Consider the following 13544-nt stretch of genomic DNA (forward strand, 5'->3'; position numbering starts at 1 on the left):
GCTGGCGGTTTCTTCGCTGCGACCTTGAACCTGCCGGACCGGCCATTCAGTTTCAGGCAAGGGCCCGGATTTGGATGGTGGGTAGCCGAGACCACTCAATTGGACTGGGGATACGGGATACGGAGGAGTCTGAGTAATTAGTATCTGGTAGTTAGTCTCATCATCCCCCCCTCCCCCCCCCGGTACGGTTTCGGAGTGGGAGAGATCAGAGCCTGAAGGATTCAATCGTGACAATAATGACCTACAGATATACCCCGTAAGATACTCCGTAGACAGATACCGTACGTCCATCCATAGCTGGAACTGGAAGAGGCTGATCGTGACCCCAGCTGCCAAGGCTCCAAGCAGAAGACAGTACTTTGTCCAGTAACTAGTCCGAGCCCTCTGACTGGTATCGGATCAGCAGGTCCTGATGCAGGCCGGTTAACGTTGGCATTGTTGTTGACTGCAGCAGTGGATGCTGTGTTTCCGCCACCGCAATAATCCGCCGCATCGTTCGTTGTTCGTTTCCGTCCGGAGTCGTTCGGCAGCGACATTTTTGTACTACCACAACCACAAGAGGGGAAAAGGGCAAAAAACAATGGAAGGTTGGCTAGACTAAGAATAATCCATTCCATCGGGGGCACTGGCCAGAATGCCGTCAGATGATTAGTCGTGGGAGAAGGCAGTCACAGTCATAGTGGAGTGACCCTAAGGGGGGTTCATTTAATCGAGCCGGGGCGATTTCATTTCATTTTCGGTCACGATGTGGTTTTTGCCCCCCCCCCCCCTCCTCCATCCTACTCCTCCTCCCTCCTCCGTCTCTACTCCTCCGTCTCTTCTCCCATGGGTCGAGTCCGCCTCAGAACTGTATTCAAGCTGCCCTCCCCCCCCCCCGCCACCCCGACTCGCGCTTGTTTCACCTCGTCTTACGCTTTCCGTCTCAATTTACAGTACCATGTCCATAATAATCGAGTCCCTCCCCAGCCCGTGACCGATCTGCGCTGCCATCCTCGTATGCGAGGATGCAAACCACTGTTGCTCGCACAAGCTGATCGATGAGAACCCAATCTCCTTGCTGTCGAAATGGATATGATGTCAGCTGGGAATGCGGCTTTCGCTCCCGCCGCAGCTTCAGGCTCTGATCATCACTCGACTATCAGCTCCAACGGTCCAACCCTCGCCGCGACGTCGACCTCCTCCCTAAACTCCCTCAATGATTACTCGAACTTTCCCCTGATCCGTCAGGGTGATCGCACATATCTCAGAGACCCAGAGAGTCTCTATCCCCTCCCCTGCGATCTCTCCGAGATACATCGCCAGACCCTGCGATCGCTCATGCTCATGCGCGTGTATGGAGGGCCATTCTGCAACCCCTACCTGGCCGACCGACCCCCCAAGCGGGTTCTGGAGATCGCGTGCGGTTCGGGCCTGTGGTCCAGCCTGAGCCACGAATATTTCGCCCGTCGCGGCCATCGTAACGTCTCTTTCCATGGTATCGACGTCGTCTCTGTCGCACCCGATCTGCGCAAAAAGGGTGTGCACTGGCAGTTCCGTCGACACGACCTCCGAAAACCCCGCCTGCCCTTCCCGGACGATTATTTCGATTTTGTGTTCATTAAGGATGCGGGAATGTGCCCGTCCAGCCCGGCCCAGCAGGCATCCGGCTTAAGTGAACCTTTGAGGGTCCTCAAATCCGGCGGGATCCTGGAAGTCTGGGATTCCGACTGGGTGTTCCGATCTTTGCTCCCCAATCCTGCGCCCGCTCGCAAATTAGCGTCGAAGGAACAGGAGACCGCCGATGCGACCGCAACGTACACCTTTTCGTCCGCTACCCCATTCACAAGAGTCCAGAACAAATTCTTTCAAGACTACAACTCCTGGGTCGAAAAGGCTTTCGACCGTCGCAAATTGACAGCGCTGCCGTGCGCCACGATCGGTCTGTCCTTCAACTCAGAGGTAGATCTTCTGGAGAACGTGGACAGTCGTCGCATTGCTATTCCGCTAGGCGAGCTACGGTGGGAACGGGAAGGACACGGGAAGGATTCGAGCGGCGGCACGCGCAGACAATTGACTGCCGATCAACTGTCTATTAGGAGCACAGCCCTGTTGACGGTGATTCAGATGATTGAAGGCATGGAACCTATACTCATGGAAGCCAGTGGGAAGAGCAGAGACGAATGGGACCGGTGGTGGGCTGCCATGATCGCCGATCTGTTCCAGAAAGGAAGCCTCGCGAACGGGGAGTGTCTGGAAGTAAGTGCGTGGTGGGGTCGAAAAAAATGAGCCCCTGCCGACGTGGAAGTTATGAACTCGATGGTTGGTGTTCTGGCGAAAGAGGGAAGGGAAGACACGAAAAGCGTCGTGACCATTGCTCTCTCATATTGGTGATACCCCCATTTTTCCTTTCAATTTCACTTTATTTTCTGTGTAATCTTCTTGAGACCGTGTTGATAAGGCTCCACGACCATATGGACGGCCGACGTTATTTATTTTCATAGCGCTGTTTCAACGTGCGATATCGCTTGAGATAGTACCTGCGCATTTTCCATCAGTATCGACATTGACCTTATCGAGGGTGTGTGTTTTTTTTAACGATCATGGTATGACAAATATCGGAGTGCAATCGGTTTCAAGGGAGTCCGTAGGATGAATAGACGTAAACATGCCTAGGATTGGACGTTGTCCCAGGCCCTCTTTGCCAATAGACAAGTTGTCACGGGTTATTGGCATTTACCGGCAGTCATGCATCGTATTGACAGAGGCTGCAGAGTGCAGGTAGTTAAAGTGCAGGGTGACTCACAGTGCTTCGACCTCTGTAGGATGGCCCCAATCATTAGACATCTGCAACCTCTTTGAGAACAACCGACATACCTTTCTTGACAAACTCCGCCCTTGCGATGCCCTTCCGTATCTGCTCCTCGTTCTCCAGATGTGCCTGGCTGGAAAACGCCTTGTGTAGCCTGTTCCGAAAGTAGTCATATCCCAGTGGGTAGTTGCGACCAAGGAAAAGGAGTTCTTTCGTCAACGGATAATTATTAGCTGGGTGTAAAGGAAACCCCCGAGGTTCGTGGAGCTGATTCAGGAACCATTAGAAGTATGAAGAGATCCGGGCACATACCCTTGTAGATATTGATCACCTGTGCGCGAAGTTCCGGGTTGGGCATAATGATTGGTAAAGTGGGAGGAAGGCTCTTGTGGGAAGAAGGCGAGGAAGAGTTGAGGCGGATTGTGGGAAGGAAGTTGTTTGTCTATCGGTGACGTCGCACGGCCATTGTTTGCCTCGGGCGAGGCCGCCGGAGCTTCCGGCGGATAGTACTGGCTATTCCATCGGACCTGGGTTATACTTAAGGTATGTTTGTATGTGTCCATTCAAAATGTATGTAAGGAAAGGGGGCTAAGTTGATTAAATACACAATAATCTACACTGTTGGATCATGACACTGCAAAGTTAGGATTTGTACTGAGGAATACAGAGTAGCGATCCTCCTTAGTTTCATGTTACTAGTATAGTATATACTTTTTCTCCGAACGTAGTTAGAACGGACATGTACGAGACACCAAACACTCTTGGGTGTCAATTGCCTGCCGATCGCTCGAAAAAAAGACACATTGATGAAGAAACTGTTATCCTCTACCATATGAGTAATTGTTCCCCATGCGCAGTGCAATAAGTTCGTGGCTGGCCGCACCTTCCCGCCGCGGCAGGAAGGAGTGCGCGGGGTTAGCGGAGCCGGAGAACTAGCGGGAATGAGCTCATGGGCGCGGAGCACTCGCCATCATCCTCCAGACCATCAACAACCACCATCTGCACATAACACCCGACAATGATACCCTTACGCACATTGAGGAGGCAGTGTCTTACTGCAGCTCGGCCTGCTCAATCCTTAATCCTCAGCACCCGTCCCTTCTCCGCTTCGAAACCATCGCTAAATGCCCCTTCCTCCGATCCAGGAGCAACGCGGAAGAAGCTCCACGGCATTGACCCCCAATGGCTTACCATGACCAAGCGAAGAATCGGTCGATGCATGATGTTCGGTTTGCAGCCGCCCCAGATCCAAGAAGCCGGGGAAATCCTGCAGCTAATTGCAAAGGACTGGCGGGAATTAATTGCCGGTAGCGAAGGGTATCTGACAGATGAGACGAGAAGAGGCCTTTTCCAGCAAAGTGTCGCGTGGGGAGAGATGGTATGGTATACACCAGTCGCGCATAAAACCTTAGGATATGGCAGTGTGCATGGATGCTAATGTACGCATCTTGTGTCGAACAGGACAGCATGGTAAGACAACGGATAATGCCCCAGAGTTAAGTGTATTCGGCTAACTGGCAACTCAAGGGTATATCAGCCCCCCCATAATTAGGAACTCTCGACCAAGGCACAGTCTCTGACGTTCATGCGCGCTCGTTTAGGACATGTCAACAACGTCACATACTCCCGATATGCGGAGACGGCCCGAGTATACTACACCCGCAACTTCGCTTTACATATAGATCCGGCGCATAGAAAGGAGTGGATGAAGCTCGTTAGCTCGAAGGGAATTGGGCTTATAGTCCGAAGCATCAAGCTTGACTACAAATTCGTATGAGATCTCTTGTCAACTGAGATGAGAGGAATTGCTAACAATTCGTCTCTCCCCGCAGCCCATGACCTACCCCGATAAAGTCACAGTTTATCACAAGTTAGTACACGATCCGGTCTCCCCCGAAGCACCTCAGCATGGGTTCCATCTTCACGCCGTCATACTCTCCGAAGCTCGTCAGCGACCCGCTGCCCGCGTCTACGAGGACTTGGTTACGTATGATTACAAGATGAAGAAAAAGATAGCGCTGCCACCGTTTCTCTTGGAGCAGTTTAAGTCTACGTGGGAACTTCAAGAGCAAGCCAAGAGTCTCTGGAGACGGTTGATTGTCGATATCGAAACGAGGGTCCGGGCATTAGAGACGGGGAGTTGGGATCGAGAGGACGCGGTGGAGGATACAGGATCTGCGAAGAAATGACGCAGTGGGCTGGTTCCTATTGCTTTCACACAATGTCGCATTATTCTTACAGGTACATCACGTTAACAATGTGTAGAATATCGGGCGCCGGGCACTCATTCAGAGCAGCTTCATCTACTACTTACTGTATGAGCCTTACGGGTAAGACACAGAACGGAACCATGTACGATACCCGTAACAAGACGAGTCGTTCCAACCTCTGGCCATTCCCCGAGTCACTTTGGTGGCGGTGTTCCTTCCGAGCCAAGCAAAGCTTGCCTCTATCTACTAGATATACCCACTCATTCAGCTCCATACCTCGGCACGATCCAAGTCTGGAAAAGAGCGGGCCTTCAGCTATCCATCTTTCCGCAGAGTCCGAGGTTCTTTGTGGATTGTATATACGGAGTACCCAGACATGCCACTCCCATCGATGATACCTATCTTATCACCATACTCGATAGATAGTCATGCGGACTACTGTAAGAAGATCATGAACCCCCTCATCTGAGATCGTCGAAAGGGGGTGCCGATCATGTAGCTGGTACAGCCGCGCAAGATTTCTGGGGAATCACACCTACCTAGACATATACGGAGTATTTCTTGAAATGTATTGATTGGTTGGGTAGACAGCCTTTCCCCTTGCTTTTCTCTTTTAGTGTGTAGTGTAAGCAAGTAGGGATCGTATGTCTTTCCTGGAAAGATTTATTCGCCTACGATAGGGTATTGGGATACCTGTGCTTCCTTATGATATGATCTTGCTGGCTTAGGTCTTCGAGGCTGGATATCATGTTGGAAACAGAGTCATGGGCACAAGGTCTTCTCGTTGTATACGTGCCGTACCAGATTGCTCCTTTCGATTGGTGAGTTTCATTGTAGAAATTGTGCAAGTGATTGCAAATGACTCGAGCGGGAGTTTGATAACTGTCACACAAGACAATTCAGTGTACCTATCTACCTACCTTAGGTCCTCGGGGTAAAGCGATCGAACGTATCTGGATATAGGATCGGTACAGATACGGGCGTCTCTATCCACGTTTTTAATTTCAAGATGTTTCCTGGGCGGAATAGCCTGCATGATCTTTTCGACGAGCATAGATAAGGGTAGGGTGTTTGAAGCGGCCAGTATGTTCTTAGATCCCTGGATGTAGTTGTAAGGATGTTGCTCTTTTGGAGAGGATGAATATGAAAAGTCGGTGGCATGTGTGCGAGATTCCCCCCCCCCTCCATGTGGCCAAGCCTAGTCAAAGGTAAAAAAGTTCGGCTGGAGACTGCTCCATCGGCCGTGTCATTTGACATGTTATCAAGTCCTCGCTCAGGGCAACGATACCCAAGACGAATTCCACTCTAGTAGGGCAGGGTAGTTATTGGTTGTCTTTCACCAGAAACGACCAGCACCAAAGCGGTAGCTTCCATGGAAGGTTTGTGAACAACCTGGAACCCCCCAGGAGCGACTGATGACGACAGGCACGTGGTTGTCCGAGCTGTTCAAAATGACATCCGACTTGCGAATTAATGACATCGATTTTTTTGACTGTCTGAAAGGCAACCAGTATCAGAAATGTAAGTCTTGCTCAGACAGTTCTCAGATAGTTAATCTAGACCTCTCTTGCTAATGGAAGAACAGCCATTCGCATTAATTATTTTGAAGATGATGGAATTGTGTGGCGCATCGTCTTACTACCTCTAAGATCCACAAAGGGGGCAAAGTGACAGTACCCTCGGATCCTTGGATATTCGAAAAAACGACTACCATTTAGCTGACCTGGGTGTATGTGCAAAACGAATGCTGGTTCATTGCATATATTCTGTATATTCTCAAGATTCATATTGCGGCTGCAATGGTGCTGGGGAGTAGATCGCGGTAATCAACAGCGTCGAAGCAACTTGCAACTGGGGGGAAAGATTGGAGGCAGAATTGAGGCATGGTGTGGGTTTACCAACTAGAAATAGTAGTCAAATCTACTTCTCAATCCTTTGTCGATGCCACAGCATGGATTCCATGTTCTAGAAGTCGGGAAGTCAAGCTTGATGGAAGAGAGCCGCTGGTTCGGCTCGGGCGTCGGCAGCAGATAACCATAACTTACTTACTTGCTGTATGTATACACTGCCATGTGATGCATGCTCTAGGTACCTACTAGTGTTCGCTCACAGGAAAGATAATGCACGACAGTAGTCAGATGGCATTATGAAATCGCAAAAAGAAAAAAAAAAAAATAAGATTCTTCCGTGATCTTCCGACTTTGGAAACACAGGGCGATAAAGAAGTCATATTGCTGCTTCATCGGGTGACTCGATCCCGGCTCATATTATTATTGCAGTGGTAACAAAAAAGGTGGTGGTTGCCACGGATTTACCGTTGCCAAATGTTGGTTCGTCACGGCTTGACCCGCCCTTTTCTTTTGCGCCACAGAGCCATCTTCCAGACTTTCCAGACCCTTAGTCGTTGTCGCTGTTCGGAAGCTTTTCCGGATCGGTATCGGTTCCAGCGCCCGGGTTCTTCAAACGTAGTAGAGTTTCAGAATGGTGCTACCCTGGTGTACCGTTGTTACCGTCCTGGATGATGACATCGAGTAGGACAGGTAGATAGATATCTTCTTCAGGGTCTTCCCTGTATTACTGCACGATCAAGGGTCCAACGCCCAATCGTGACCGCCCACAACAGCGACAGAAGAGACGGGATAATAATCCTGGCATCATCTGACAAGACTTGCGGGGCAAGACCGGCAAACCCTTTCGACGCGACTGTCCACTTTAGGGCAGAACTGGTCGATCATCCATCCGATTCCAAGGCTAGTCGATCCTTCTTCTTGTCGGCGGCCAACTTCCCACAGCAGAGCCAGATCACGATCCTTTGCCTGCCATGCGGCATCCAGCCTGACGTACGGCATGTGGACAAGCCCTGTCGACGGGCCACTGAGCTAGGTGACATCTCGCCGTTAGGAAAAAGGGCGAGCACTCCGTACTTACAAGATGATTTTACCTGCGTCGGAGGAGATCTCTCGGTGAATTACCGTATCGGTATACATTACAATACAGTCTATATTTAGGTATGTAAAGAATTACGTGCGAATACGGGCTTATCTAATCTCTTAGCTACCTGACACAACATTGTGGGTTGCGATGATAATTGTCCGAGGGACGATGTACGATTTCCCATGATGACAATGGCATTGAGAGTCTTACGACCGCAAGAGATGTACTCCCTTTGGGAGCCCTGACTGGCTCCCTCTCGAGTAAGGTAGGAAGCCAATGGCACAACATTGTTCTCCTTACAGATGTACATACATGCCCATCTTGCCGGACTTGGCATGTATGAGCATTACAGATAACCGTCTATCAGCTGTAACACTCGCCATGCAAGTGTCAACTGACAATTCGGCGACCAGACCCTATCATCCGGGTGTGAGGATATGCTTATCTTGATCCGCGTGCCACAGGCTAGAAAAGGCCAGAGCGACATTTGCTTGATATACCGAGCAGACTCCTGGGAGTATAACTCCCGTCGGGAAGATCGAAGCCGGCTTCAAGTATATGGGACGGACCGTGTTCCTGCCATGCTGCGGATGACGAGATTTGAAGCTAGCCCGCTCACCGTATCTCTCTGCAGGGAGTATGGAGTATGGGGTAGTTGACATACAGACTAACAATCAGCAGATAGCCAGCCCATGGAGGATGGGATCGTCGGATCGGCCTGTCTAGTTAGGTCCTTATCCTGGATGACCCGATCAAGACGCCCCCGGTCTTGTCAATAGCCAGCGGAGAAGACGTGATATGTAGGGTGGCTGCGTGTGAAGGAGGGGTAAATGAGCATGGGAATCCACGGGCCTATCAAAGATACCAGCATCGCAGGTAAGGCCAGACTGAACACGTAGACCACCCGACTCGCGAGCCTAGTCTTCCAGCAGCCATCAGTCCACGGATCAGTTAGGACGAGCGAGGGATGTGACGGCCATTCACGGCAATCGGTAAGAGGTATGGGCGTGCCGCCATTTTACATGATATATTGGTTAAAATAGCGATCCTTAACTTGTTCGGAGAGGGTTCATTCTAGCTTCTTCGAGTGCTGCTGGAAGAAGGCTGGATATGCACTGACTGCATTCCAGGTTGTCTCTGGAAAGCGTGAGATTGACAGGAGGCTTAGATCCCGGCCAGTGGAGCTGTCGAAGCAAGCACACAGCTAGCGTCCAAAGGAAGCAGCTTTTAGTATGTATCTAGCCCCATACGGAGGCATCAAGTCAGTTGCCTTGATTCTTGTCTTGTTTTGAAGCAAGCTTACTCCCGAGTGATGTGGCTGAAGCGCCAGGTGTCAATCTCTCCTGTAACTAATCGACAGTAAATCAAGACCACCCGGACCATGGAACCTCCGCTCGCTCATCTGTATTTTGGTGCAGCACACTGCTCTTCTGTCATCTGCGATCTCCGTGGCTGGGCCTATCCTAAGCTTGAGATCACCCCAAAAATCAGTCCAAGAATGAATCTGAATGGCCAGCAGCCAACCGGAAGCCAGCGCTGTGGACAGTACGTCATGTTACTTAGATACATATGTATGTACGGTACCAGACCGGGGACGGTCTCGATACATACCGTGACATGACAGGCCGGGGATGGGCCGATGCGGCGGCGGTTCTGCGCTGCTCAGCTGAGAGACTTCTAGAGCCTGAGGCCAGCATCGAGGGTAATCCCGTATTGTATCAGTATCGCCCGGGCGCGGCCGCCTTGCTGCCTTGGTGGTTTCCCTCTGACGATCCGTTCCAACCTTTTCGTTTCGTCTTTTTCCCGCCTCGTCTATCCAGACCCAAAAGTCTACCAAACCTCATTCATTTTTCCCTTCTCTTTCTCTCCCCCCGCCACCCTCTCTTACTCACCCTCCCCCCTCCCCTTCCCCATATCCAATCCGATTCGTTCTGACTTTCCTTTTCTCATCCTAGTCTTTGCTTTACCCGACTTTCTGTCCCCTCCTGTCATTCCTTTTTCCCGCACGCTTCCTGGGTTTATCTCCCCTCCCTTTCCTATCCTCTCACCCACACCCCCTTCCTCTCCAACCCTCCCGCCTCTTTAACGCTGTCTTCGTCCTCAATTCTCGCCTGGTCCAAGTCCTTGGCTCCTCCCTGCCAAGCTGACTCGGACCTGGGTGTTAGGCTCCCTCGTCCATGCCACGTTCATCGGCCACGGCTAGGAAGAGTCACAGCAATCGGCATGAGAATGGCCTCGTCGGTCCCGGAAAGAAAGTGAACAAGCAAAAGTCCAATGGGAATCTGAATGGGAACTCCAACGGCGCCTCTACCCCGAACTCTGGTCCTTCCACTCAAGTCGACTGGCCCGCATCTCGCTCTTCCAGCGACTCGGCAATAACCTCGTCGGCATCCACGGCAACCAAGGCCAACGGCACGGCGGACAGCTCCAAGGCGGATGGCAACGGACGCGGCTCACTAAACGGGTATGCTAAGGGCAACGTGGACATGTCTTATGGACAGACAAATGGCGCCGCCCCGCAGAACGGTGCACTTGCCGGGCAGGCAGCGCGTCGGACGGAGAAGTCGGCGACCGGCTCCAAGAGGTCGGCTTCCAGCGCCTCTGTCAACCCACTCCAGCTGGCCTCGACTATCCTCAAGTCTTGCCCCATGTACGACACGATCGCCATTCTGATATTTCTTCTGCAGCTGCCGCCTATGGTTCTCACTTTGGTTCAGTTCTTGTTCGCCTCCCTGACCTTCATGCCTCCTAGCGGTGCGTCTGCTGGTTCCTTGACCTCCAACTTCGACATCTTCCAGGGCCCTGCCGGAACGCCGTCTCTCGGTACAATGATAGCGATGGATGGGTTCTGCCTTCTGTTTTGGGGTCTTTTTATGTGGACTTGGGCGCAGAACTTCGCCCTCGATCTGGCTCACGTCCAGGTTGCTATCACCCTGGGCGGAGGAGGGTCGGGTAAAAATGGAGGGGTCAATGCCCTTTGCGTTGGCATCGTTCTCGTATTACATCTTCTCCGCAGTAAAGGTATACAGGATTTCGTTATAGGTCACCTGCTCTCCGCGAAAATCGTCACCCCCGATTTCTTATCGCAATACTCGCATCTCATGCCACCCGAGTTTCGGCGCACAGAACCACAGAGCTCTCCAAGCTGGATGCGCAGTCTTCTTGCGGTTCACATCTTGGCTCAAGCAGGCACTGCTATGGCGAGAAGGTCGATGGCGAAAAACCGGTCCCCAGCCCCACCTCGGAATGGCAAGCGCGTCGATACCGAAGCGTCTGCCGGCTCGCAGACACAAATCGATTCCGCGTTTGAGTCGGGAGCCAGCGTCTCTTCTTATATCGGCGCCGATGGCCAGATTGTCACGCCCGCGAACAAGGATGGCAGGGATAGACTAGTTTCGGCAAAGAAACGCAGAAGGCAGGCAAATCAGGTCCGGAGCCGTCAACCGTTTTGGGCCGCGCTCGCGAGCACGAAGGTGACGGTGATGAGGGAGTATGAGCATTCAAGGGCGTTGAACAAAACTGGAAGAGGTCTCATGATGACAGAGGAAGACCTTCAGGGTGTTTCGTTGGATGATGGACTTGTTTGGATAACCGAAATCGATAGCTCTACGATCAAATTCGCCGCTGGTGATCTCGCCTCACTCGATGACCCTACGCTTTCCGGGGCATGCGAAGCTGGCCGTCTGGGAAGTGAAGAAACGGAACCGTTCTATGTTTGTGTCAATGGTGCGCTGTGGGCGACTGCAACGATCATCAAGGCACAGGATGCGCCAAAAGGATCAAATACGGTACACTGGCGGGGCGAAGTGTCTGGACTTGCCCCAAACTGCGCCTACACTTGCTCCTTCATGCGAAGTGATACGGATGAAGAGATTTGCGTCATGAGCGTCAAGACTCCCGCTGCAACTGACGCGGAACAAGGTAAGGGCACGACTCGTCTGTCCTTGAATTCGTCAAAGGCGGCTGTCTCATGTTTGCCACCACTAGTCTCCTCAGTCCCTACTCCTCCGCAACCGTCCTATCGCCCGTCGTCACCGACCACCACGCTGAAGAACTCGATCGTCAACGCCGAGGTGAAGCTGAACGAGAAGCGTTCCCGGTTAAGGAAGGCCAAAAACGACCACAAACTCGTCATATCCAAAATCAGGAAGGAGCTGGATAACTACAACCATCGTCTGCAGAGTGGTACTGATGAGAACCGACAAAAGCAACGCTCTTTGCAGCTAGAAAGGAACATCAAGCAAACCGAAGAAGCCACAGCCGCGCTCGAAAACCAACTTGACAGCCTAGAGAACATTCCGGAGGAGGAACTGGAGGAATGGTCGACTCAGAAAGCCGAATTTGAGAAAGAGTTGGAACAGCTTAACCTTGCCAAGGAGGAGCTGGTCGATGCGCGGTCCGCTGCTGCTCGTGAGGTGTCTTCCCTGGAGTCTGAGCTGAGCTCTGCCGTGCAGAGAAAAGAACGCCTCCAGGGTCGCCGCACCAGGGTCAACGAGCAATACGAGCGGATCGTCTCTGCGAACGCGCAAGGTCTCAATGAGCGGGAGCGTCGTGCTGCGGAACAGTTCGCCAGGGAGCAAGACCAGGCGAAACTGGAGGTTAGCTTCAACGATCAGTTTGCAAGCATCAGCCAGTCCGTTCAGGAGTACCAGTTGCGCACCACCCAGCTGTGGCAACAAGCGGCTGCTATCGAGCAGGCCATTCAGCAACAGCAGCAGCAGATGCTCTTGGATTCTGCCCCGCTTACTCCCGAAGGGAACCTGCCCGGCACCAACCCTCTGACCGAGGCGCCTAGCATGTCTCTTGGAGCACTGGCCACCGCCGCGCCCAGCACCAGATCGCTTCTGGGGCTCAGCTTCCCGTCGCTGAAGTCCAGTCCGCTGCAGCACACTTCGTCTCCTGTTGGTGCGACTTCGTCGTCTCACCCGACCAGCCCGGACCAGCCGCCTTTGTACCTGCAACACTTCCCGACCTCTCCGCTCGGTAACGCCGGCAACTACTTCGATACGGATTTCACCTACCGTGACCGGTCGTTCTCCAACCGGTCCGCGCGGAGCAGTGGCTATGGCACCGAATTCCTGGACCCTAACCGGCGCGGACCCTTCCAACTCGATCTTTCCGACACCGTCATCGAGAAGCAGGGGAATTCCGGCTCCGAAGGCACCACCCCCAACCCAATCATGAGACCTACCACCTCCAGCCCGTTCCAGCGGGCAGGGAGCCGTGGCAGCGGAAGTGGAAGCAATGGTAGCGGCGGAAGCGGTAGCGGAAGTGGCAGCCCCAGCTCGGCAGGTGCTAAGGGCCACTAGGCCATGGAGAAATAGTAGTTTTGTTTTTTTTTTATTTTTTGAGGTAACTCAAGACATCTATCCATCCATCCGATGTGGTCCTGGTTGCAAGTGGTCCCGGTTTCTTGTGTGTAGTAGTGAATTATCCAACCTTCGGACATGACATTGAAAGTTTGTGTGTGTGTATGTGTGTGTGTGGCATTTTTCTCTCCCCTGCATCGGGTTCCCTGCATCGGGTTCTTTGGACTACTAGACAGACATCATGCACAGACCAGAACAGCCCAGACCGGCATTTTCTTACGCGGCCGTTTTCCTGACTACGTA

General features: G+C 52.3%; 4 protein-coding genes across 4 annotated transcripts; 3 read left to right on the plus strand and 1 right to left on the minus strand.

The window, feature by feature from the left end:
- The first annotated feature begins 866 nt into the window (after nt 1–866).
- On the plus strand, nt 867–2611 carry BO70DRAFT_362636 (class I SAM-dependent methyltransferase). The gene has a single exon (XM_025543362.1). It carries the CDS (start codon nt 1066–1068, stop codon nt 2263–2265), a length of 1200 nt encoding a protein of 399 aa, XP_025398987.1. The 5' UTR covers nt 867–1065; the 3' UTR covers nt 2266–2611.
- An 87-nt stretch (nt 2612–2698) lies between these two features.
- BO70DRAFT_429706 (electron transfer flavoprotein regulatory factor 1) lies at nt 2699–3198 on the minus strand. Its single transcript, XM_025548095.1, has 3 exons — nt 3101–3198; nt 2854–2997; nt 2699–2795 (listed from the first exon to the last, which is right to left on the minus strand). The coding sequence occupies exons 1-3, from the start codon at nt 3144–3146 to the stop codon at nt 2779–2781; spliced, it is 207 nt and encodes a 68-aa protein (XP_025398988.1). The 5' UTR covers nt 3147–3198; the 3' UTR covers nt 2699–2778.
- Nucleotides 3199–3774: 576 nt separating this feature from the next.
- BO70DRAFT_362638 (thioesterase family protein) lies at nt 3775–5025 on the plus strand. Its single transcript, XM_025543363.1, has 4 exons — nt 3775–4166; nt 4250–4258; nt 4389–4559; nt 4621–5025. The coding sequence occupies exons 1-4, from the start codon at nt 3807–3809 to the stop codon at nt 4975–4977; spliced, it is 897 nt and encodes a 298-aa protein (XP_025398989.1). The 5' UTR covers nt 3775–3806; the 3' UTR covers nt 4978–5025.
- Nucleotides 5026–9811: 4786 nt separating this feature from the next.
- BO70DRAFT_315977 (putative ubiquitination network signaling protein) lies at nt 9812–13519 on the plus strand. Its single transcript, XM_025540335.1, has 2 exons — nt 9812–11853; nt 11920–13519. The coding sequence occupies exons 1-2, from the start codon at nt 10110–10112 to the stop codon at nt 13239–13241; spliced, it is 3066 nt and encodes a 1021-aa protein (XP_025398990.1). The 5' UTR covers nt 9812–10109; the 3' UTR covers nt 13242–13519.
- Nucleotides 13520–13544: the final 25 nt, after the last annotated feature.

The sequence above is a fragment of the Aspergillus heteromorphus genome, assembly GCF_003184545.1.
Source record: "Aspergillus heteromorphus CBS 117.55 chromosome Unknown BO70scaffold_14, whole genome shotgun sequence".
Classification (NCBI taxonomy): Eukaryota; Fungi; Ascomycota; class Eurotiomycetes; order Eurotiales; family Aspergillaceae; genus Aspergillus; species Aspergillus heteromorphus.